We start from the raw sequence: 23,102 nt of genomic DNA on the forward strand, positions 1-23,102 counted from the left end.
AGGCCCAGTCCACTTTTCTTAGTCTGATTAGGGAAGTAGCTTTCTTGAATGTATGAAGTGAGACTCTTTGAGGTGCTGGATTTGGCGAGAAGGAAGTGAATGGAGGGAGCCAGGGAAATATGTGAAGTAAATGAGAATTCTGGAGGCATTTAAGTAGAAGTGATAGGATTATTTAGGTACTGCTCTGGCTTCAAAAATTAGAGGATCTGTTCCTTTCAGGACACTTTACTTCAGCTGAAGACTTGAACCTGTTGATTGCCAAAAACACGAGATTAGAGATCTATGTGGTCACTGCTGAGGGGCTTCGGCCCGTCAAAGAGGTGGGCATGTATGGGAAGATTGCAGTCATGGAGCTTTTCAGGCCCAAGGTAAGTGCTCTGGGTTGGGCCCAGCAACGAGAACTTAGATGGTTTTACATTGTTTTACACTTTTGCTTGGGGTGGGTGGAGTGAGGTTTAGGAGAGAAAATCTTCTTTTTCTTTTGAATGGCGGGCTTCAATTTATATATGTATGTGTATATACATATATGTATGTATATGTATATATTTAAGATTTTATTTATTTTTTTGTCAGAGATAGAGAGAGAGGAAACGCACAAGCAGAGGGAGAAGCAGGCTCCCCGCTAAGCAGGGAGCCCGATGCGGGACTCCATCCCAGGACCCTGGGATCATGACCTGAGCCAAAGGCAGATGCTTAACCAACTAAGCCACTGAGGCTTCCCTCAATTTATATTCTCGAACAAGCTTCCTAGAGGTAGAAGAGAGTCCCTAGGAAAAAATTGATTAAGTTGACTTCTTTAGAAGGGGAAATTAAAGCAGTTTGAAATGTGGGTCACCATACTGATTCAGAGTAGGCTCTAGGTTGGGGCAGTCCTGGCTTTATTCCTTCTTAATTTTAACTTTGGGTATCACCTAACTTTTCAGAGCCTTATTTGCCTGTCCAAATGGGGATCGCAGTATAAAATCTCTGGGTTATTAAGAAGATGAAATGTTTAATAACATAGGAGCTATTAAATCATAGCAAACATTTGGTGTTATGTTAACAGTTATCATAGTATTATCATTATTGTAATTCAGATGTTTTCATCCATATTGTTTCATTATATTTTAATTGAATCTGATAAGAACACAGTGGATTCAAAATTTTAATTGTAACCCTTTGAACAAAATATTCACTCTTTGGGGGACTCTGTTAATAAGTAGGTAAGACTTTGTAGATCCATTTTAGCTTCCATTGTTAATCATGTTTTTTTCTCTCTTCAAATAGTTGGGAGAGGATTAGAGGAGGCATTACATTCATCTTTCAGAATTTGAATGGAATGAGTGAGATTAGCTTGAGATGGAAATAGACAAGACATTATTGTAGGTAGGGCAAAGAGATGTACAATCATCAAAGTGCAGACTAGATGTTTACCAGCTTCAGTTCTGGCCTTTTGCACACACCCTTAGGGTGTATGCATCTGATGTGTGTTACCTACTCACTATGGATTTTTCTCTTCAGGGAGAAAAGAAAGTTCTTAAGGAATTTAGCATCCTTAAAGAAAAATGCTTAGAGGCTGGATAGGTATTCTTGTTTCAAAAAGAACTTCTTTTGATGGTATTATGTTGGTTTCCAGGGCGAGAGCAAGGACCTACTGTTTATCCTGACAGCTAAATACAATGCCTGCATCCTGGAGTATAAGCAGAGTGGCGAGAGCATTGATATCATAACGCGAGCCCATGGCAATGTCCAGGTGAGGTGGCTGCTTCAGGCTGATGAGAGTTTTTTGGATAGAGCTGTCATGACTCGATAAAGAAAATTGAACTGCTGGGGGCTCTCTCTGTGATCAGAGAAACAGGGAGAAAACACTAAGGGTTTAAGCTTTTATGAAGAAAGGAAGAGTCCAAGGGACAGGGCACTAATTCATTGAGAATTAGCATTTTGCAAGAAGGTATGCACTGTAATTGGCCTCCCTGGCGTGTCAGTTGGATGCCACTAGCTTTATTACCACCCCTAAAATCATCTTGGGGAAGAGGTGCCCGATGTCCTCTGTTACTCTGAGTGTTGAGATGCTTCCCTAACCCCAGTTTTACTTCCCAGGACCGTATTGGCCGCCCCTCGGAGACGGGCATTATTGGCATCATCGACCCTGAGTGCCGGATGATTGGCCTGCGACTCTATGATGGCCTTTTCAAGGTTATTCCGCTAGATCGGGACAATAAAGAGCTCAAGGCCTTTAACATCCGCCTCGAGGAGCTGCATGTCATCGACGTCAAGTTTCTATATGGTTGCCAAGCACCTACCATCTGCTTTGTCTACCAGGTACTGGTAGAGAGAGAGGAGGAGAGAAGGAAAAGCTATGTGGTTTCACATTGTGGGAGTTGATTTTCACTGATTGGACTGTCTGGATTTGGTAGTAGGGTAGGCAGAGAGTGTAATGTATTTGTCCTGAAATGCTTTGAACAGCATAATTAATATGGGTCAGGTTTCGGTTGCGTCTCCAGTGCAGTAGTACTTAATAAGGCAGGAAGCTCTCTGGCGCTGGTAGCAGGTTTTAATCCTGAGATTACATTCTTGTGGACCTTGGAGATTTTATAGGGTGACCCAGTTTATACTTTGTCTGAGTCTCTTAAGGGCATGCTATGGGATTATTAAAACTTAGCTGTAGAGAAATGATCTAGAAATTGCCCTTATAAGCAAAGAAAAAAACATCTTGGTGACGTTTACTTACTTATGTCTTCTAAGAAGGGGTTTGCATTTTGTCCAGCGCTCACTTTCTGGTGACTTGTTGGCTGTTGACTTCTATTTTAGGCTGTGCCTAAAACTTTAGCAGAGCTGATCCAGGGCAGCTGTTCTCTGAGCCAGATTTGTTAAGTGGGGGGCGGGGTGGCAGAGCATCAGACTAACTTGCTGTATCTTGGTAAAATCTCAGCGTTTTAACAAGAAGCCATACAGCATGCGGTCATTTCACTTGCATATGGTTGAATAAATGGTGGAAGGAAACATAGTCCGAGTCCAAGTGCTGTGTGTGGGCACGTTTGATAGCTGTGTTAAGTACTGGGAACACTGATGTATTTTTGTATATTCCTTAGTGTCACTGTAAGTACTAGGGTTCAGAGGCTTGTTGGGATGAAGTTCAATTGAATAAGGTTGAAACTACTTCAGGGGATTTTGTTTGATCTTGTTCGCTGTGCTTTACTGATCATAGGTGAAATAAAAACTTAGAATTTCTTTCCCTTCTTCAGTTTTGTAAATACCAGGTCATTAAAACATTGATGTTGGTTATTCAAGGCTGACTCTGTTCCTAGCCTCAGGGCTGCCAGTTGTGACCCATCTTCATTCCTGTGTGTGTGTGCGCGTGCGAGCGTGTGCACGCGTGTGTGTGTGTCTCTCTCTCTTGGGCCCAAATCAAACCCCCAGCTTGAACTTTTTGTGAAGTTCAGTCTTACCCCTGGTCATTGATGGAAAGATCTTTCATCAACTAAAAATGACTATCTCCTGTTTTGTGCCCAAAATTCAAATATGGGTGTAAATATTTAGAGAGTTACTGTGTAAAAGGTAGTCATTATAAGTATGTCAGGAGCCATTAACAGTGATTAAGATATGGCCCCTGCCCCGAAACACAGTGTTGAATTCTTTCCATAACTTCTTAGGCTTTCATCTGGCTGTTGTTGAGGCTGTCTCCCGCTGGCTGATTGCACCCTCCCCGTCCCTGCTCTTTTAGTCTCTCAGAGGTGACTTTGACAGCCTTAGGCCTGGTTTGAGTCATGATTCAGAGGAAGAGGGGGAAGATGGCAGAAGCTTAGCCCACTGAGCCACCCAGGCGCCCCCAAGCAAAAATTTTTTTTAAGTAATCTCCAGACCCAACATGGGGCTCAAACTCATGACCCTGAGATCAAGAATTGCTTGCTTCACCAACTGAGCCAGCCAGGCACCCCTCAAACAAATTTTTTAATCTCTTAGGTGTATATTTATTTTCTCAATGTATGGTTTGTTTTTTTTTTTTTAAGCTATTTCAAAAGTTCCTTGAGGCCATAGAACATGCATATATCTTATAAGTACCCACAGATAATATCTGTGTACGTTGTATTTCCTATGGTGATTAGTATAGTGTGTCAGATTGATATTTCTAATTCTTAACCCTGTCTTGCTTGGTTGAATTGTTAGAAACAGTAGGTCTGAGTCTCAGTCTACCCAGTCACAGGCTTAGTTGGTGGCTGTCAACATACAGATGGGTCAGGATAGTAAGGCCAACGTGATAGGATGGTCAGATGCTGGGTGGTAGTGGCCTGTCCCTTTCAGGACTCCTTTCCAGTCCAAGCTTCGCCCGTCCTAAGGGCTAACCACTCCACCTTTCCCCACCTAGGACCCTCAGGGGCGGCACGTGAAAACCTACGAGGTATCTCTCCGAGAGAAGGAGTTCAATAAGGGCCCTTGGAAACAGGAAAACGTAGAAGCTGAAGCTTCCATGGTGATTGCAGGTTGGTTGGGGTTTTGGATATGTCCGGGGCCTGTTCCTTACTCTTGTTCCTGCCTCACCTCTGCTCCTTCATTTCAGTGCTCAGGTGCTATTACGCACACTTATTACTCAGCAGCCCTGAGGTCTCCTATTTCTAAATGTGCTTTCTTTTGCTTTTCCCATTGCTGTCTTTGGGATTATCTCTTTTTTTATTCCTTCCCAAAGTATAGCTTTCCTTTATTTTGGGGTGGAGGGGTTAACTATGAACCACTGAGATTGATTTTCAAAGTGGCATGTAGAAATTATTCTCATTTTATTGTTGGGCATAACATTTAAAAACTGCAGGGGACCATAGAGTTTATCTAATCTGACTGTTTCGCAGATGAGGAAGCCTGGCCCGAGGGGCTTGGCCATGCCTGTGCCTGCCGCCAGGCCTCCGCTCCTTCTGTATCCTCCCCACGACGTTATGTGTGCGTCTCATTTAGGAGAGAAATTTTAAAACTCTCAAGTGAGAATTGGCTTTTCTAAATGGTGGCCCTGTTAATGGGGGAAATTAAGCTAAGGAACAAGGAAGGAAAAAAAAAACTTTGAAAAGGACCAAAGTTTAGGAGAGAAAAGGGGAGGAATGCAGGCAGAAGAACACAGACGACTCCTCACCCCTAGGAACTCAGAAACACCAAAAGAGTGACAATAAAAATATCATCCAGGGTTAGATAATGCCAGCCTGAAATTTCTCAGACAGCAGTCTCAGTTAAAGGCTATCATGTTCCCTGGACTTTGATGTCTTTTTTAAAAAGAATGATTATCTTAAGGTTTGCCTCAGAGATGGCTGGATCAGTGCCCTTGCTGCTGCAGCGCTTGGCAGGTGCGAAGTGCTGAGCATTCTAATGCTGCCCTCTCTCCCGCAGTCCCAGAGCCCTTCGGAGGGGCCATCATCATTGGACAGGAATCAATCACCTATCACAATGGTGACAAGTACCTGGCAATTGCCCCTCCTATCATCAAGGTGAGCAGCGGTCTTTTACTTTTCCCTCCTGTTTTTTGCCCTTATTCTTAACCCTGCTCCTCTTTTTCTCCCCCTTTGTCAAAGGGATATTTACATATGTCTGTTATACTGTTTACTATGTAAGATACTGTGTTGGTCATTGGGAATACAAAGAGAGACTGGCCTGGTTTTGCTTACTGAGAGCTTGGTTGCTAACTACGAGAAAGAAATAGTAATCAAAGTAGGTGTACCGTTTCCATCAACTGGGGCAACTTTAAGAAGGGAAGAATTTTGCAAATTTTTTTGAATGTTTTCAGAACTCAGGTCATGCGAAGGTAACTTAGCAATCAGTTGTATAGACTTAACTAGTCCTAAAAGTCTCAAACCTTAATGTTTCAAGTCATAAGGATTAATACAAAAGTAAGTTAAAGGATAAATAACAAAATCCATGGTATAGCATTAGCAGTGGGAGGTAATTAGTAATAGTGAGGAAATAACAAAATCTGTGATAGTATCCATAGTCCAGTGAATACTTAGAGCTGCTTCCTACTTTCTGTATATTTCTGTGTTCCTGTGGAATAATACATGAATAACCATTTAAGGTATATTGAGTTCCTCAGAAAATTGTCTTCAGAATAAAAATGTCTGCATCTTTAATCACACATGTAGTCTTAGCTAAGTGGATTCCTTGCTTGTGAAATGGCTGGGTTTGGTAAAGGGAGTGCCTCACAAGGGTTTGCTCTTTGATTATGGGAGACATTTAATCTCTAATGATCATGTCTTCCCTCTTGGCAGCAAAGCACGATTGTGTGTCACAATCGTGTGGACCCCAATGGTTCCCGCTATCTGCTGGGAGACATGGAAGGACGGCTCTTCATGCTGCTTTTGGAGAAGGAGGAACAGATGGATGGCACTGTCACCCTCAAAGATCTCCGTGTGGAGCTCCTCGGAGAGGTGGGGCTTGACCCTCATCTGCTACGTTCTCCTAGGGGTATAGCGAATGTGGGAATGTGACTCACAGTGTGAGCAGTGTGAGATTTGTGGTACTTAGCACCCAGCAACAACTGGTCAGTCCTGCTGTGGAAGTTGGTTTTTGAATAAGTGAGATGTTGGAGAATCTCAGAGACAGCTGGGCACTACCTCAAGCATAAAAAGGAAGAGAAAAAGGATGGCATTCGGAATTAAACATTAATTTAATGCTGATGTTTAATTCCAGGAAGAGGTTCCCCAAAAAGTTTAAGAATTATGCAGTGAATTTTAGAGGTTTCTAATTATTTTGAGGAGACTAGAGCCATTGGGATTAAAATGATCGTTTGGGGCAGGCACCTGCAAGATAAAGTGTAGATTTTTCTGACTGTAAGGATGTGATAAATGGAGTCATAAGCTTCAGAGATTTGGGAACATTTGCTTAGGGTGACCTGGGGATTTGAAATGGAGAATTGTTTCAGGACTCAACGGCCACAGCTGTTCATTTTCTTAACAGATGTTGAGGAGGTGGTAGGACATGTCAGTCTCCCATGGGGTGTTCGTTCTGATGTCTCTCATGCCATTGACTCTCTTTTAGACCTCTATTGCTGAATGCTTGACATACCTCGATAACGGTGTTGTGTTCGTTGGGTCTCGCCTTGGGGACTCCCAGCTTGTGAAGGTGAGAAGGCACTTTTTTCTTTTTGGGTATTTTGGTGCCTTCACTGCTTCTTCAGGTTTCTCCTGTGTTTGGAGCCTCGCAGAATTTCTTCAGTTCATCCATGTCCGTACTATGCAGCTTTCTCCTTGGCTGATTTCACATCCTCCCTTGACTAGCTCTTTCTCTTAAAGGTTCATTCAACAGATGTGTCAGGCAAGGTGCTGGATGCAGTGGATACAATTATGAACAAGACCTAGCTGCTACCTTCAAATAGGTCATAGTCTACTGTGCTGGACCCCCTCTAGAAGACAAAAACTTTGGACCTTCCCTGCAGAAAAATGCTTGCGAGCATTTTGCATTAATTTCCAAACTGCTGCTTTGAAATCCATCCACGGGACTCACAGATTAGAAATTCCTGACTGATTAGTGGGTTTCCTGTAGGCTTGCCTGTAGGGCAACCATGTTTCTTAGTCAGCAGTCCCCTTCTAGAAGCATGCAGTGGAGCACAAGAAGGGCAATCTCATAGGACTGAGAGTTTCTTTTGGATGATAACCATCTCTCTAGGGTGAATCTCTTAAGAGCATTCCAGGACTAACTCTTTTTTTCTTCTTAGCTCAATGTTGACAGCAATGAACAAGGCTCCTATGTAGTGGCCATGGAAACGTTTACCAATTTAGGACCCATCGTGGACATGTGCGTGGTGGACCTGGAGAGGCAGGGGCAGGGACAGGTAAGGGGGTCATCCCAGAAATGAATAGCTGATACGCCTGCCCACTCAAACCGTGTCCTCCTAGACTTGCCTGTTTGGAGTGTGGAGTGCCCACTGAAGTTAACTTTTAGGATCACTCACTAATCCCAATAATGCAAGGATAACTACCATTTATCGAGTGTATCGCTTGGTCTGTGATACAGATCTACATCATCTGTGGTCACATGAGCACCCTAATTAGATAGGAATTCTTGACCATTTCAGAAGTGAGGAGGCTTGGGACTGGGAAGGATCAAGTAACTTGTCCAAGGTCACATAACCTCCAAGTTGCAGGTGTGTCTGACTCCAGATCTTGTGCTCTTTCTAGTAAACTAGGTTCTATGGATGGAAGCCAGCTTGCTAGGAGCAGTGGTAGTTGCTTTCTGCTTCTTGGACTCGAACGTCCTGTCCGCTTGGTAAACTTGGGGGCTTGGAAAGCAGCCTCTGTTAAGTGAGCTTCCTCAAACTTAGCTCCACTGAAAGGGTCCTTGGGATTAGGTATAGCTTGTTCATTTTCTGGGCGTCGGTATGATGGCCTCAGGCTCTGGAGGGAGGTATTTAGAAAGCTTTTCTCTGCTTGCAGCTGGTTACTTGCTCTGGGGCTTTCAAGGAAGGTTCCTTGAGGATCATACGGAACGGAATTGGAATCCATGAGCATGCCAGCATTGACTTACCCGGCATCAAAGGTAACCCTTTGGTAGACATAGTATGCAAATCGTATTCAAGTGACCTTGGCCTTTGGCCTCATTATGTGTTGTGAAGGCACGTGGGTGGGAGCTAGAGAAAAGCAGGTCAGATGAAGAGTAAAAAAAGTCATAATGACAAATAAGTGGTAGAAGCTTAAACATATTTAAAAGTACCAGAGTAAACTTGATTGACCAAAATTGGATCATGGAGTAGAGAAATGGAAAGTAAAAGTTTGTAAGTTAAATTTAATGTTTTTATAAGGGAACTGATAGAATTCCTGAAAAAAGAGGAGACTGAGAATATCATACAAAGGTGTAAGTGTGAAGTTATTAACTTCTAGAACAAAAATACATAGCTAAATTCCAGGAGAACTATAATAATCAAAAAGATCAAAGGAAGACTACGTAGTGGAAGACTTTTATGATGTGTAAGTAGTAGACACGACTCCGGAGGATATGAAATCTGCACACGTGTCTGGTGTATCTGACATGTTGTATCGTGAATGTGAACAGGCTAAACTCACCTATTGTAAGAAAAAGATGATCAGATTGAATCATAAAGTAAAACATAGGTATAAATAGAAGGCACATCAGAAAAAAGTTATTTAGACTATCAGAAGATAAGAAGATGGGAACAGATAAAGAAATAGAGGTTTATGAATTAGAAAGGAAGAGATGATAAAAGTACAAAATCTAGGAGAATCGACTGAAAACTAGACAGTGAGAGTTCATTAAGGCAGCAGGATATAAAATTAATGTACTGAAATCAGTAGCATTCACGGGAAAACAGTCCGTTTGAAGGTATAGTGGAGGGAAGGAGCTAATTTACGATAGTAATAAAAAGGCAAAATACCAATGAATAAATTTTATTTTAAAAGATGCTTATTTGTTTGTCAGAGTGCATGTGCGTGCACAAAAGCAGGGGGAGTGGCAGGCAGAGGGAGAAGCAGGGGAGCCTGATGTGGGGCTTGATCCCAGCATCATGACCTGAGCCGAAGGCAGATGCTTAACTGAGCCAGCCAGGTGTCCCAACCAAGGACTAAATTTAAGAAGAAATGTGTAAAACCTATACAGGGAAAACTTTAAAATACTTCTTAAGGATTCAAAGGATAGATTGATGAAATGAAAAACGTACCAAGATCCTATAAATTAAATTATAAAGCGGTCTCTTTTTGACCTATTTATTTTTTTAAGATTTTATTTATTTGAGAGAGAGAGAGCACAAGAGGGGGGAGGGTCAGAGGGAAAAGCAGATTCCCTGCTGAGCAGGGAGCCCGATGTTGGACTCGATCCCAGGACCCTGGGATCACGACCTGAGCCAGAGGCAGACGCTTAACCAACTGAGCCAACCAGACGCCCCTCTTTGACCTATTTATTTTTGTATTTAATGTAGCTCAATAAAAATATCAAGAGGTTTTTTTTTTCTTTTAACCTAGATAAGCCAGAGTCCAAACGGAAAAAGGAAGCAGCAAGAAAAGCCAGGAAGACTTAAAAAGGATCAGCGAGACAGGACTAGCCCTACCAGATATTAAAACGTACCATTAAACCTTAGTAAATGAAAGTGTGGTTTTGGTGCACTAATAGGCAGAGTTCCTTGAGCAGACTCAAAAATCCAGAAATTAAAAAAAAGAAGTCCAGAAATAGACACAGTTACATGTGGGAATTTAGTGTACGATGGTGGTGGTATCTCAGTTCAGTGAGATAAAGATGATTTTTTTAAATGTTTAATAAATGGTTTTTAATAAATGGTGTTCTCAGTTATCAACTGGGAAAGGTAAGTTTGGATCCATACTGTACTTTGTATGCCTTGCTAGAACCCAAATGGATTAGACTTAATGTAAAAAGGAGGCCATATAAAAGTTCAAAGAAAAAGTCAAATTCCTTTATTCGATTTATTATGATTTTAGAGTGGGGAAGGCCTTTTAAACTATGACTCAAAGTGCAGAAGCAAAGGGAAAGATTGGTTAATTCAACAACATGAAACACTTCTGCATGGCAAAAACAAAACTCTGTAAGCTAAGTCATAAGAAATGGCAATCCAGATAAAAACTTTTGTAGTTCATCTTCTAGACAAAGGCCTAATCTCCCTAATTTATCGAAACATTTCTACAAAGAAGGTCACCAAAATTCTTGCCCCCAAATTGGCAAAGGGTATGCATGGACAGGTAACAGGCCTCACTTGTACTAAGGGAGATGCAAATCAAAACCGAATAGTGATACCATTCTTTACCAGGTGACCAGAATCCAAAAGTTTGACAACACTGTGTTGGTGAGGGCCTAGAGGAGCTAAGCAGGCTCATTGGTAACGTCTGCCAAAACTGCACCTGCATTTAATTTAGTGACTAATTCTAAGCATCTACTCCCTAAACCTTTATACAGACAGAGTGATGTAAATATAAGATCATTTGTTGTGGCATTGTATGCACAATACTGAAAAAGTATCCATCAGTGGAGACTTAAAACTGGTACATCTGTGTCATTAAATGCTGTGTAGCTTTTGAAAACAAGGTCCTGTTCCGTTGTGATAAGGGCTTTAGTATAAAATGGAAAAGCATTGTGCGGAACAGTGTATGATGGGCAGTTTTATATATATGTGAGTGTGTGTAACTTTTTTTTAAGTTTTATTTTTAAATAACCTGTACACCCAACACGGGGCTCGAACCCACAACCCTGGGATTAAGAGTCACACACTCCACCAACTGAGCCAGCCAGGCGCCCCTATATTTGTATTTGGTTACAAAACAGTGACTACCGAATTCCTTAAATTAAAAAAAAATATATTTTTTTGAAGAATAAGTAAGAGACTATTGATTTATTTGGGGGATAGGTTTCAGGGAGAGGTATAGGAGTGAAACTTCTCTGTACACATTTTAAAGGTAAATTTTGATTTTGAGTCATAGAAATGTATCATCTTATCCAAAGTCAAAGGAAACACTTTAAAATATTAGGCTCAAAACAGTTTTAAAAATAACTTCTTCAGGGTCTTAAAGCCAGGAAAGAACAGAGTGGCTGTTTCAGCTTCAGGACGGACTCCACAAAGTTCCTGCTCCCCCCTGAGGCCAGGCTGCCTTTCCTTAGATGTGGGGAGCCGAGTGTTGGGCTGTGCTCTGCATCTTTATCCTTGATCTTTGTTCCAGGTCTGTGGCCACTGCGCTCTGACCCTAACCGGGAGACTGATGACACTCTGGTGCTCTCTTTTGTGGGCCAAACAAGGTAAGGGTGAGTCTGGCGCCTGCTGCACGCGTTTCCGTGACGGTTACAGGGTGGGAGAGCTGGTCTGGCTGACCCCGGCCTTCCCTTCCCCTGCAGAGTTCTCATGTTAAACGGAGAAGAGGTGGAAGAAACCGAACTGATGGGTTTCGTGGATGATCAGCAGACTTTCTTCTGTGGCAACGTGGCTCATCAGCAACTCATCCAGGTAATGACTCAGAAAGGGGCAAGCCCTGTTGACTTAAATTTGATTTAGAGTGCAGTGTAGAGCACTGCAGGATTTTACCGCAGTCTGTTTTTATGGCTCTAAAAGTAACAGATCCTAGAAAAAAATTTTAAAATTACCTGATAACCCGCCACTCAGAGAAAACAACTTAACAGCTCCTAACTTTGGAGTTATTCCTTTTAACTTTATTTTTCTTCTGTAAGTATATGTAGTATTTATTTGCATTGTCTTTTACAGACTGGGATCATAATATTTTTATGGTTTGGGGTATCATTTTAACACTAATTATGCCGTTTTCTGAGACATGTGTTTTCCCTTGTTGTGCTAATACATACCTATTTAGTCTTAGTGCTCCCGTCCATATATGACTGTTGGCAGCACTTTCCACATTGGTTATTAGAACCAGAGCTTTTACTCTGTTCTGATTTTGTTTTAAATCTATATGCGATATGGGGGTCCGATATCCTTTTGGCCCTTGTTAGCCACGAGAGTGATTTCTGAGCACCTGCCCACCCCCTGGTTGTTTGAGTTCAGAGTGACTCCTGGCGGTCTTCACTTTCTGCACATCTCTTTAGCCTTTGGAACTTTTCTTAACTGTGGCCAGAGTCAGTGTTTGCCAGTGTCGGGTGTGGTACTTGTGTGCTGAGGATTAATGAATCCTGTCCATCTTTTTATCCACTTGGGTCTTCCTTTTAGCCAACAGGCAGTTGTGGATTTGACAGAAGCCAGACGGAACGTTCTCTTGGTTTGTGGACCAAGTGTGGGAGGTGCCCAGTTACTAATGATTCATTGCTTTGAGTTTTTTTCTAACTAGTGGCCTGAAGACTGGCACCAGCTCACGTATCTGTTATTAAAGGGTTTTCCTCTTTATTTTTTTTTTTTTCTTTTTTTTTTTTTTGAAGATTTTATTTATTTATTGGAGAGAGAGAGCACAAGAGGGGGGAGCGGGAGAGGGAGAAGCAGACTCCCTGCTGAGCAGGGAGCCCGATGCGGGACTCGATCCCGGGACTCCAGGATCATGACCTGAGCCGAAGGCAGTTGCTTAACCAACTGAGCCACCCAGGCGCCCAAAGGGTTTTCCTCTTTAAATAGGAGCTCAGCTTTGATAGGGGCAATCCTGATTCATCCTAAGATGAATTCATAACGTCCGTTACAGTGTCATCAGCCTGCTCTTTGTTTTATTTCAGTAATGAAAGAGATTGATTAAGCATATTTCAAGATAATTTCATAGCCTATACTAAAGAATTTTATTTTTTGGGATGTCTGGGTGGCTCGGTTGAGTGTTTGCCTTGGGCTCTGGTCCTGTCCTGGGATCGAGCCCCACGTCGTTGGGCTCTGCTCAGCAGGGAGCCTGCTTCTCCCTCTCCCTCTGCTGCTCCCTGTGCTTGTGCTCAGTCTCTCTCTCTGTCAAATAAATAAAATCTTGAAAAAAAAAAAATTTTTCTTTTTTTTTAAGGTTTTATTTTTAAATAGTCACCACACCCAGCGTGGGGCTCGAACTCACGACCCTGAGGTCAAGAGTCGCACGCTCAATCCGCTGACCAAGCCAGCCAGACACCCCAGAAGTTTAAATAATTTTAATGGTTCATGCACAGTAAAGAACGTGGCTATTTTAGAGGACTGATTTTTGGGATGAGAAAAACTGCTAGACTGTAGTCACCGGGTCTTCCTCCATTGATCCCTCTCCCAGGACTTCATCAGAATGAAACAGGTTGCCGATAGGTAAGGTGGAAGTGGCCTTAAGCCAGTCTTCTTCAGGACTTCAGCTCAAAATGGCATCTGTCAGAACTAACTGTTGTAGGAGTTTGGGTTTGGGGTAAAACAGGGCGAAGAGGGCTGCTGTAGTTTATTTTTAGGGTTCCACTAGGGCAGCGTTTACCACCTTCCCACTGGTGTGTGGATCCCAGCAGGTGCTCGGAGACCTTTCTCTTCCTTTTGTAGATCACTTCAGCATCTGTGAGGTTGGTCTCTCAGGAACCTAAAGCTCTGGTCGGTGAGTGGAAGGAGCCTCAGGGCAAGAACATCAGTGTGGCCTCCTGCAACTGCAGCCAGGTGGTGGTAGCGGTGGGAAGGGCCCTCTACTACCTGCAGATCCGTCCTCAGGAGCTCCGGCAGATCAGGTGTGTGCTTATCTGTCTGCTCTTTGTCCCCCTCCCCTGTTCTCCGGGGCTGCTTTCATCCTCGGAGTCCTTCCTCGGCTATACTCCTCTTTGTTCAGCCACACAGAGATGGAACATGAAGTGGCCTGCTTGGACATCACCCCACTGGGGGACAGCAATGGGCTGTCCCCTCTTTGTGCCATTGGCCTCTGGACAGACATCTCGGCACGTATCTTGAAGCTGCCTTCTTTTGAGCTACTGCACAAAGAGATGCTGGGTGGAGGTAGGTGGCTTGTAAGGACCTTGGAAGGTTGGGATCAGTCGGAATGTGGAACAAGATGTTGATGTGCCCTCTCCCGCAGAGATCATTCCTCGCTCCATCCTGATGACCACTTTTGAGAGTAGCCACTACCTCCTTTGTGCCTTGGGAGATGGGGCGCTTTTCTACTTTGGGCTCAACATTGAGACAGGTGAGAAGAACACTTTGAATGGAGGGCCCTCGGAGAAGCAGGGAGTGTGGAGTTGCCTTAGCCTCGGGGTACTGCTTTTGAACCTTCACGACCCAGCTGTTTGTCCTGTTTCCTTTCCTTCCTACTTCCTCCTGATGCCGTTCTCTCTGTAGGCCTGTTGAGCGACCGTAAGAAGGTGACTCTGGGCACCCAGCCCACGGTATTGAGGACTTTCCGTTCTCTTTCTACCACCAACGTCTTTGCTTGCTCTGACCGCCCCACTGTCATCTACAGCAGCAACCACAAATTGGTCTTCTCCAATGTCAACCTCAAGGAAGTCAACTACATGTGTCCCCTCAACTCTGATGGCTATCCTGACAGGTGAGCCTCTTTTTCTTTCTTCAGCAAGAGCCATTCATTGAGGGCAGCATGACGTTTTCCTCAAACCCTTTCTCTCTCGCCTTCTCCCGAAGTCGAATCAGTATAAATAGCTGAGGCAGGACGTGTAGAGCAGAGGTTCTCCCATCTGGCTACCCATTGGAAATCTCTGGGACACTTTTGAAAAAGTACAGGTTTTTTCAAATCCTACTCCGATTCTGATTCAGTAGATCGGGGGTTTCAGCCATAGAATCTGTATTTTCAGGAAAACCTCCCAAGTGATTCAAATGGTTAGTCAGGTTTCAGAACCCCTGATTTAGAGATCATTCTGTATTCCTCTCGAGCAGGGGTTCTCAAAGTAGGGTCCCCCACCAACAGCCACCGAACTAGCTGGGAACTCTTGAGAAATGTAAACTCTTCAGGCCTTCAGGAGGAGGGGACTGAATCAGAAACTCTGGGGGTGGGCTGATTCTGATGCAAATGATGATTTGAGAATCACTGTTCTAGATTCTAATGCTGCAGTTAGCATTAAATAGAAAGCAGTTAAAAACCTCAGTTGAGGCTCACCCAGACCCGTTCAGTAAGATGGGAGGCAGCAGTGGGACCAGGCATCAGAATGGGTCACGTCTCCCCAGGTGATTCTTAGCCTGGAGTCAGAGGTGAGAGCCACTGCCTGGAGGAAGCTAGTGTAATTCAGCCTTGTTTTTCTTCCCCTTGTGGAGTTGCCTCATAGAATCCTTTCCTTCCTTGGGTCTACTCAGTCTAAACCCAGACCCTTCTTTCCAGCCTGGCACTGGCCAACAACAGCACCCTCACCATTGGCACCATTGACGAGATCCAGAAGCTGCACATCCGCACAGTTCCCCTCTACGAGTCTCCCAGGTGAGGGCCGGGGGAGGAGGGCTGCAGAGCGCCGTGGTCTGGGTGTTGGTGTGAGCTGCTTCCCCTCTCAGAGCTGTTCTGAGAGGCACTGTCCACACTTGCTCCCCAGGAAGATCTGCTATCAGGAAGTGTCCCAGTGCTTCGGGGTCCTCTCCAGCCGGATCGAAGTCCAGGACACGAGTGGCGGCACAACGGCCCTGAGGCCCAGTGCCAGCACCCAGGTGAGGGCGCAGACAAAGATGGCGTTGGAGCAGGGCTGGCAAACTGTTCTGGAAAGGGACACGGAACAGGTATGGCTTTGTCAGCCATACGGGAACTACTACGGTTGGCCGTTACGAAAGCCGCCGTAGTCAGCAGGTGGGATAGTTGGGTTCCAGTCACACTTTATTTGTGAACACAGGCAGCGAGCTGGATGTGGCCCCCTCTTTGGAGGGTTGGGAAGAATTGGGGTAAGTGTGGCAGTCAGTGATTTCTGCTACCCCATAGTCTTGCAGGATGAATAATTCTCTTGTCATCAATTTGGACGCTTTGTAGGGTATGTGTAATTGGGGAGAGCATAGCGTTATAGGTAAGAGGTGGGATTTGGAGTCTGACAGAACCGGCTTCAAGGTTTATCGCTAGTTGTGTGACCTTGGGCAAGTCTAAACTTCAAATTCCTCATCTGTGCAATACGGAGGATAGTAGGGCAGTCTACAGCCCCACAGAGTAGACTCGGTGGAGATATTAGCTGATCATCTTAGGTCACGTATTCTTTGTTTTTCTTGCTCCCAAACATCTGTGGTGGGACATCTTTCCATAATCCAGAATATGCAGTCTTTACACTTTTCTCTTTATTTCACGTGCTCCCTGCTTTTCCCATCGAGCGAGGTGGAGTCTCTCCCCTTATTAGGTTGCCATAGTTCTTCGTTAGCTTTCATTGACTTGGCATCACTGTTTTAATGGTCATTAGTAACCCTTAGATTTTTCTATTTTGGACTGCTGTGTCAATTTTATACAGAATTTGGCTCCTTATCCTCAGTCCCTGAGCCCTGTCCTCCAGAGCTCTCTGTTCTTCAGGCTCTGCTTGAGCTGCCAACCTTGAGTTTTCCTCGTTCAGACTCCGCTTCTGTTCCCTGATCCTGGCTGACCCCTTCACCCAGATGCTCCCAGCACCTGGTCTGCTTTTGAGAGGGGTGTGTGTTCTCTGTGCTCAGGCCCTGTCCAGCAGCGTCAGCTCTAGCAAGCTCTTCTCCAGCAGCACAGCACCGCACGAGACCTCCTTCGGAGAAGAGGTGGAGGTGCACAATCTCCTCATCATCGACCAGCACACCTTCGAAGGTGCACATGAGCTCTTCCTATCAGTTTTGTGCCTACAGCCTCCCTGAACTAGCCTGTTCTGGGCTCTGACAGATTCCATGGTTTGGTAGACCTTGTGACAGACCATCCTAGGAGTCGACGAAAGGAGGGGTGGAGACCTCTGGGTTGGCGGAGTCCAGGGTGCTGGGCCTCCTCCTTTCAGCGCAGGCTGGTGAGGGCAGGACAGGCTGAGGAGACAGAAGCAGCCGGAGCTGGTGCCCCGCCACCACCCATACCTTGCTTGGACCCGGGCTGGGGCCCCCCCGGAGTACAGGGTTATGTGTGCGTGGGGGTCAGCAGCCAGTCACGCCTCCGGCTCTCCTTCCAGTGCTTCATGCCCACCAGTTCCTGCAGAATGAATATGCCCTCAGCCTGGTCTCCTGCAAGCTGGGCAAAGACCCCAACACGTACTTCATCGTGGGCACAGCCATGGTGTATCCTGAAGAGGCGGAGCCCAAGCAGGGTCGAATTGTGGTCTTTCAGTATTCTGACGGTAAGTGGGCACAGTCCCCAGCTTTTGAGAGATTTGAAATTCTGGGAAAGTAACAGACCGTTTTGGTTTCAGAGCTTTTAGTTAAGCAGTGGAAGAGCTTGGGTTAATTGCTGTGACACGAGACTTTCTGTTCCTTCCACTCAAGCTGCTGACGGTCTGAATGAGTTTTGGGGGAGGGGAGCGAGCAGACACACGAGTAAAATCTGGCTCGAATTTTTTCCTTTTCTACTCTTTGAAAGGAAGACGAAGGGAGAGGTGAACTCCTGGTAAGAGAATCTAGTGGCCAGGATCAGAGGAATCCTAGATTTGCTTTCCACTTGGTTGCTCAGCCATGTAGGTCTTCTTTCCAGCTTTAGCACTTCATGTTCTTATCTGTTTCTTCTCAATTCCCCTATGCAAGATGGTTCTAAAGACTCTGTCAACCCCCAAATCTCAGCTCAGATGGGCGAGGTGGAATTTGGTCTCCATCTTGAGAGTAGGGTCTGCAGTTTTGGGGGGAGGCAGCCCTTGGACACAGTCTGCAGTCCCTGCACATTCTGTCGGGGCTCATAGTTGTGGTGATGGTTAACCGCAGTAGACACTGACTCTATTTCCGGCATTCAGATGCGTGGTTTGGGAGCAGGAATTAGAGCCAGAGGGGAAATCAGGATTCTTTTGATGAGTTGAAGTGTGGGCTCATAAAGGAGACTCAGAGTCTATCTTTCTCCCCTCAGGAAAACTACAGACCGTGGCGGAGAAGGAAGTGAAAGGAGCTGTGTACTCCATGGTGGAGTTCAACGGCAAGCTCTTAGCCAGCATCAACAGCACGGTGAGGCCCACACCGCTCGGTACCCCACCCTCGGTTGCACACCACTGTCTACAGAGCATGTCTCCTTTGTGTTCCCTGGGGCCACGTACGCGTTAGATTTTAAGAATGACAGAGTGGTGGGAATGGAGGGTGGAGCTGGGAGTCCGGGGAGCTCAGGTTGGCCCAGATGTTAGCCTTGGTTACGGGAGACCCCTGCGGCGAATCAGACCCTAAGTGCTGTGGGTGTTGAGGAAAGGGTAAGAGCCATGGCCCCCCTACTTCCGAGTGTGTCGTTGATCTGTGTGGAACGAGGTGAGCCAGACCATGTTATCTTAAGTATGTCCCTGAAACACTGGTCCCATGAAAGTCTGCTTCTCTTCTGCCATGAGTCCTCCTCCCTTGCAAAAAGGTTTTAAAAAGTTTCATAGTCAAATATATTTGGGAAATAACCGTGTCCTGCATTCCCTCTTGGAGCTCCCCAGTGCATTGTGGGATATTCAAGGTGCTGAGAAGTCAGGGAGTGAAAAAGCATCAATTAAATACTTTAAATTGAGGCTTCCCAGTAGTCGTGTTTATTCACAACCTAGTCATTGAACACTTGTGTGCCGGGTGCTGTTCAGGTATTGAGATATAGCAGTGGACAAAATGGACAAAGAAAATGGACTATTTGCTCTGGGCTTACGAGCAAATAGTACAGATATGTTCTCAAGATGGTGAGAAATAAAAATAGGGCAGGGACTAGAGGAGTGTCAGAAGGAGGACATGGTGGGGATGGCTGTTTTGTCACAGGGTCGGGGTTCTTGCTGATACAGTGACTTCTGGGCGGGTTCCGGAGAGAAGGGAGGGAGAAGCCATGCCCATGTATGGGAGAAGCCAGGGGCAAGCAGTGGGAGGTGGGAGCGAGCCGGAGGTGCAGGGAGAGGTCAGTCGGCAGCCAGGGGACTGAAGGCACCGGCTGTTTAAGGACTTTGGGTTTTACTCTGAGGATGATGGAAACTTGTGGAGGGTTTGAGCAAATGTTTGGATGTGATTGGACTTCGGTCTTGGAAAGATCACTTTACACTTGGAAAAGGCTGGAGGGGCCCGAGGGCAGAAGTGGTGACATCGGTAACGCAGACAGCAGCCTCTGGGTGCTGCTGGAGGAGGTGAGGTGTGGTCCTCTTCTGCGCACATGAGCCCCGAGAGACTTCGGTGCTACACAGGAGACGGGGTGGGGGCGGGTGGAATAAAGGGCCGAGAGTTTTGGCCTGAACAATATGATGGGTGGCATGGCCATTTACTGATGGGGTAAGACTGAGTAGAGCACGTTTGGAAGGTAAAAGGAAACGCTTCTTTCCTCAAAACACTTGTGACAGCATATGTGTGGGGTTTTTATCCCCACCCCAACCAGTTTTCCGACTCTTGACACCAACTGAGTGTGCTGTAATTTAATTCACTTCTGACCCTGGCTACCTGGAGTTGGTGTCCGATGTCACAGGTTAAGTGCTCAGTCCCACAGGAACTGTCCTCACCTCAGACATCATCCCAAGCAGTGGCGCTCTAGGGTGCCCAAACTTCTGTCCAACATGGCTACAAAGTTGGGTTCCCACAGTCCCCTCTCAGGTTTGATAATTTGCTGGAACAACTCACAGAACTCAAGGAAATGTTTACTTATATTTCCTGGCTTATCATAAAGGGTACAGGCGAATAGCCAGATGAACATCAAGTGAGGTCCACAGGGGTCCTGAGTGAGGGAGCTTCTGTCCCTGTGGAGTTGAGGTATGCCATCCTCCCAGCGTGTGGGTGTCTTCACCAACCTGAGAGCTCTCTAAACCCACGCTTGAGGGATTTTTATGGAGGCTCCATCACACAGGCCTGATCGATCATTAAGTGAATCTCTGGCCTCTCCCTTCCCTGGAGGATGGGGGAGGAGGGCCGACAGGTCCAGGCTTTTAATCGTGGTGACCAGCCCACATCCTGAGCTATGAAGGAACCACCAAGAGCTTCCTCATCAGAACAAAGGACTCCTTTCACCCCGGGAATTCCAGGGGATTGAGGGGCTCAGTGTAAAACGCTGCTCACACTTAGGAAGTTACAAGGGTTTTCGGAGCTCTGGGTTAGGAACTGGGGGTGGAGACCAAATACAGCGTTCTTAGTAGGTCCCGGTGGGGAAACCAGAGGCCTGATTTTGGACATGTGTCAGTCGTTTCAGTTGTCAGGGTGGCTGAAGATGTCAGGGTGGTCGCTGGGGATTGGCGGGGCAGCGGTAACGGCCCGGCATTTAACAGGCCAGCAGTCTGGGTGGGGTGGCCTGAGCTCCCCCAGCCACTGAGAGCAGGTAGAGGAGAGATGGGAAGGCTGAGCCCTGGGGCCTTCCAGCTTTTAAAAGTTGGAGTGATGAGGAAGATCGCTCCAAATGGAGAAGGGGTGACAAGTAAAGTAGGAGAGGAACCAGGAGAGAAGACTTCTGAAAGCTATGGAAAGAAAGCACTTCAGGTAGGAGGGAATTGGTAAATGGCAAGTGCTGCCTGAAGTCAGGTAACGTAAGGATTGAGACTTGGCCGCAGGTTTTAGCAACGGAGAAGATGGTGCTGCCCTTGACCAGAGCTCCTTTGCTTGAGTGGTGGGGTGGAAAGTTGATAGAAGAAGGTTTGAGTAGGACTGGGAGGTCCATGAGCATTAGAAAACATTTTCGGGGGGTTTTGCGGTGAAGGAGAAGAGAGTCATGGGGTGACTGTGGGGTGGGGGGCGGCAGGACAATAGAGTTGTTAGCTTTTCAAGCATGGAAATGCGGCTGCATGTTTCTGTGCTGATAAGAATGGTCCATTAGAGAGGAGGTGCCGGAGCTGTGTTTTTGAATAGACTGATGGGAGGTGGGACCCAGTCCTCCATGTGGGCCTCAGATGGTGGAAGCACGGGAGGTCCTCTCTTGTTTGTGTCCCTCCTCTGTGAAGGAGCCGAGAGGAAGGGTGGAAGTGGAGGTAGCAGAGGTTTGAGGAGGTATGGCTCCTTGTTTCAGGACCTGGAGCGTAAGGGACCAGGAAAGTATCCAACTACCGGGGAGCCTGAGGAGCTCACTGTCACAAGTGGTCTCGAAGTTCAAGTGATCCATTGCTTTTCCTCAGCTGTTGTTGAAGACTAGACTCATGCCAGAGTCTGGTTTTGTCTGGTGAGCAGGATCACGACAGAGAGGGCAGTGGGGTTGAGAACTGCAGGTTTATGGTGAGGGACTTGGGGCATCTGAGAAACAGTGAAACTGGGGACACAAGATTCTGGAGGTTTTTTTTTTAAAGATTTTATTTATTTATTTGACAGAGAGAGACAGCGAGAGAGGGAACACAAGCAGGATGAATGGGAGAGGGAGAACCAGGCTTCCCGCGGAGCAGGGAGCCCGATGCGGGGCCCGATCCCAGGACCTCGGGACCCTGACCCAAGCCGAAGGCAGACGCTTAACGACCGAGCCACCCAGGCACCCGATTCTGGAGTAATTTTTAGTGACAGGCTCTGAGGGGTAACTGCTGGATGGACAGGATAATGCAGGGAAAAGGGGGTCAAGAAAGGAAAGAGGTCGGTGTTGGGTCTTCTCTGTGAATGTAGAAGTCACCAAGAATGACAGGAAGGTTGTGTGGGGGAGAGTGGCGGGGTGAGGGTGTGCATGGCTGCTCTCAGGCTGGCTGGCGGTGCGGGCGGAGTCTGGGGGGCTGAGCTTCGGGACTGGCACCTTAGGGAGGACACAAGATGGAAGTGAGAAAGGGCCGGCAGGAAGTGCATAGAGGGCTGTCTTTCTTCTAGTCCCAGCTGTATGGGGACAGTGGCAGGGAGAAGCCGAGAGGGCCTGGGGTCCTTGTGAAAGAGCCACGCTTGAGTTAGAGCAAGGGGATGGTCCAGTGACCGTGCTCAAGCGGGGGCAGAGCAGTGCACAGAAGTCGGGAGCGTCGGGTGCAAGGTTGGGTAGGAGGTGTCTAGGCCATTGCTGTCTAATGGAAACATCACAGGAGCTCACAGGTGGGATTTTAGACTTTCTTGTCGCCATGTGAATAAAAGTAAGAAGCAGATGAGATTGATTTTAGGAATGTATTTTATTTAACCCAATAGAGCTAAACTATTATTTCAACAAGTAATTAATACAAAAATCATTAGGAGATGTTTTGCGGGTATATTTCATACAAAGACTTCAGAATCTGATTTATATTTTACACTCATAGCATGTCTCAATTTGGGCTAGCCACATTTCAGGTGGGTTTTTTGCTTTCTTGTTTTTTTATTTTTTTTTAAAGATTTTATTTATTTATTTGACAGACACAGCGAGAGAGAGAGGGAACACAAGCGGGAGGAGTGGGAGAGGGAGAAGCAGGCTTCCCGCGGAGCAGGGAGCCCGATGCGGGGCTTGATCCCAGGACCCTGGGACCATGACCTGATCTAATAGCAGATGCCTAATGACTGAGCCACCCAGGCGCCCTGCTTTCTTGTTTTTTTAAAGATTTATTTATTTTCGAGAGAGAGAGAGCGCACGCACACGTGTGTGCGCACACGAGCAGGAAAGGGCAGAGGGAGAGAGAATCCCAAGCACTCTCTGCGCCAAGTGCGGGGCCTGACATGGGGCTCAATCCCATGACCCTGAGATCAGGACCTGAGCCAAAACCAAGAGTTGGATGCTCAACTGACTCTGCCAGCAAGGCGCCCCCTTTTGTTTATTTATTTTTTAAGATTTATATATTTGAGAGAGAGCATGCATGTGAGCTGGGGGAGGGGCAGAGGGAGAGGAAAGGGGGGGAGAGAG

General features: G+C 46.1%; 1 protein-coding gene across 1 annotated transcript in view; it reads left to right on the plus strand.

The window, feature by feature from the left end:
* Positions 1 to 23,102, plus strand: part of DDB1 (damage specific DNA binding protein 1) — a 29,700-nt gene that overhangs the window by 1,210 nt on the left and 5,388 nt on the right. The window contains exons 2-21 of the mRNA XM_036097912.2: positions 220 to 368; positions 1,616 to 1,732; positions 2,080 to 2,301; positions 4,346 to 4,460; positions 5,347 to 5,444; positions 6,219 to 6,377; positions 6,988 to 7,071; positions 7,664 to 7,780; positions 8,382 to 8,484; positions 11,622 to 11,697; positions 11,794 to 11,902; positions 13,862 to 14,040; positions 14,139 to 14,302; positions 14,382 to 14,489; positions 14,642 to 14,849; positions 15,633 to 15,728; positions 15,838 to 15,949; positions 16,922 to 17,045; positions 17,392 to 17,556; positions 18,270 to 18,364. Coding sequence (XP_035953805.1) covers positions 220 to 368; positions 1,616 to 1,732; positions 2,080 to 2,301; positions 4,346 to 4,460; positions 5,347 to 5,444; positions 6,219 to 6,377; positions 6,988 to 7,071; positions 7,664 to 7,780; positions 8,382 to 8,484; positions 11,622 to 11,697; positions 11,794 to 11,902; positions 13,862 to 14,040; positions 14,139 to 14,302; positions 14,382 to 14,489; positions 14,642 to 14,849; positions 15,633 to 15,728; positions 15,838 to 15,949; positions 16,922 to 17,045; positions 17,392 to 17,556; positions 18,270 to 18,364 — 2,600 coding nt within the window. The remainder of the gene's footprint in view (positions 1 to 219; positions 369 to 1,615; positions 1,733 to 2,079; positions 2,302 to 4,345; positions 4,461 to 5,346; positions 5,445 to 6,218; positions 6,378 to 6,987; positions 7,072 to 7,663; positions 7,781 to 8,381; positions 8,485 to 11,621; positions 11,698 to 11,793; positions 11,903 to 13,861; positions 14,041 to 14,138; positions 14,303 to 14,381; positions 14,490 to 14,641; positions 14,850 to 15,632; positions 15,729 to 15,837; positions 15,950 to 16,921; positions 17,046 to 17,391; positions 17,557 to 18,269; positions 18,365 to 23,102) is intronic.

The sequence above is a fragment of the Halichoerus grypus genome, chromosome 11 (genome assembly GCF_964656455.1).
Source record: "Halichoerus grypus chromosome 11, mHalGry1.hap1.1, whole genome shotgun sequence".
NCBI classification, from domain to species: domain Eukaryota; kingdom Metazoa; phylum Chordata; class Mammalia; order Carnivora; family Phocidae; genus Halichoerus; species Halichoerus grypus.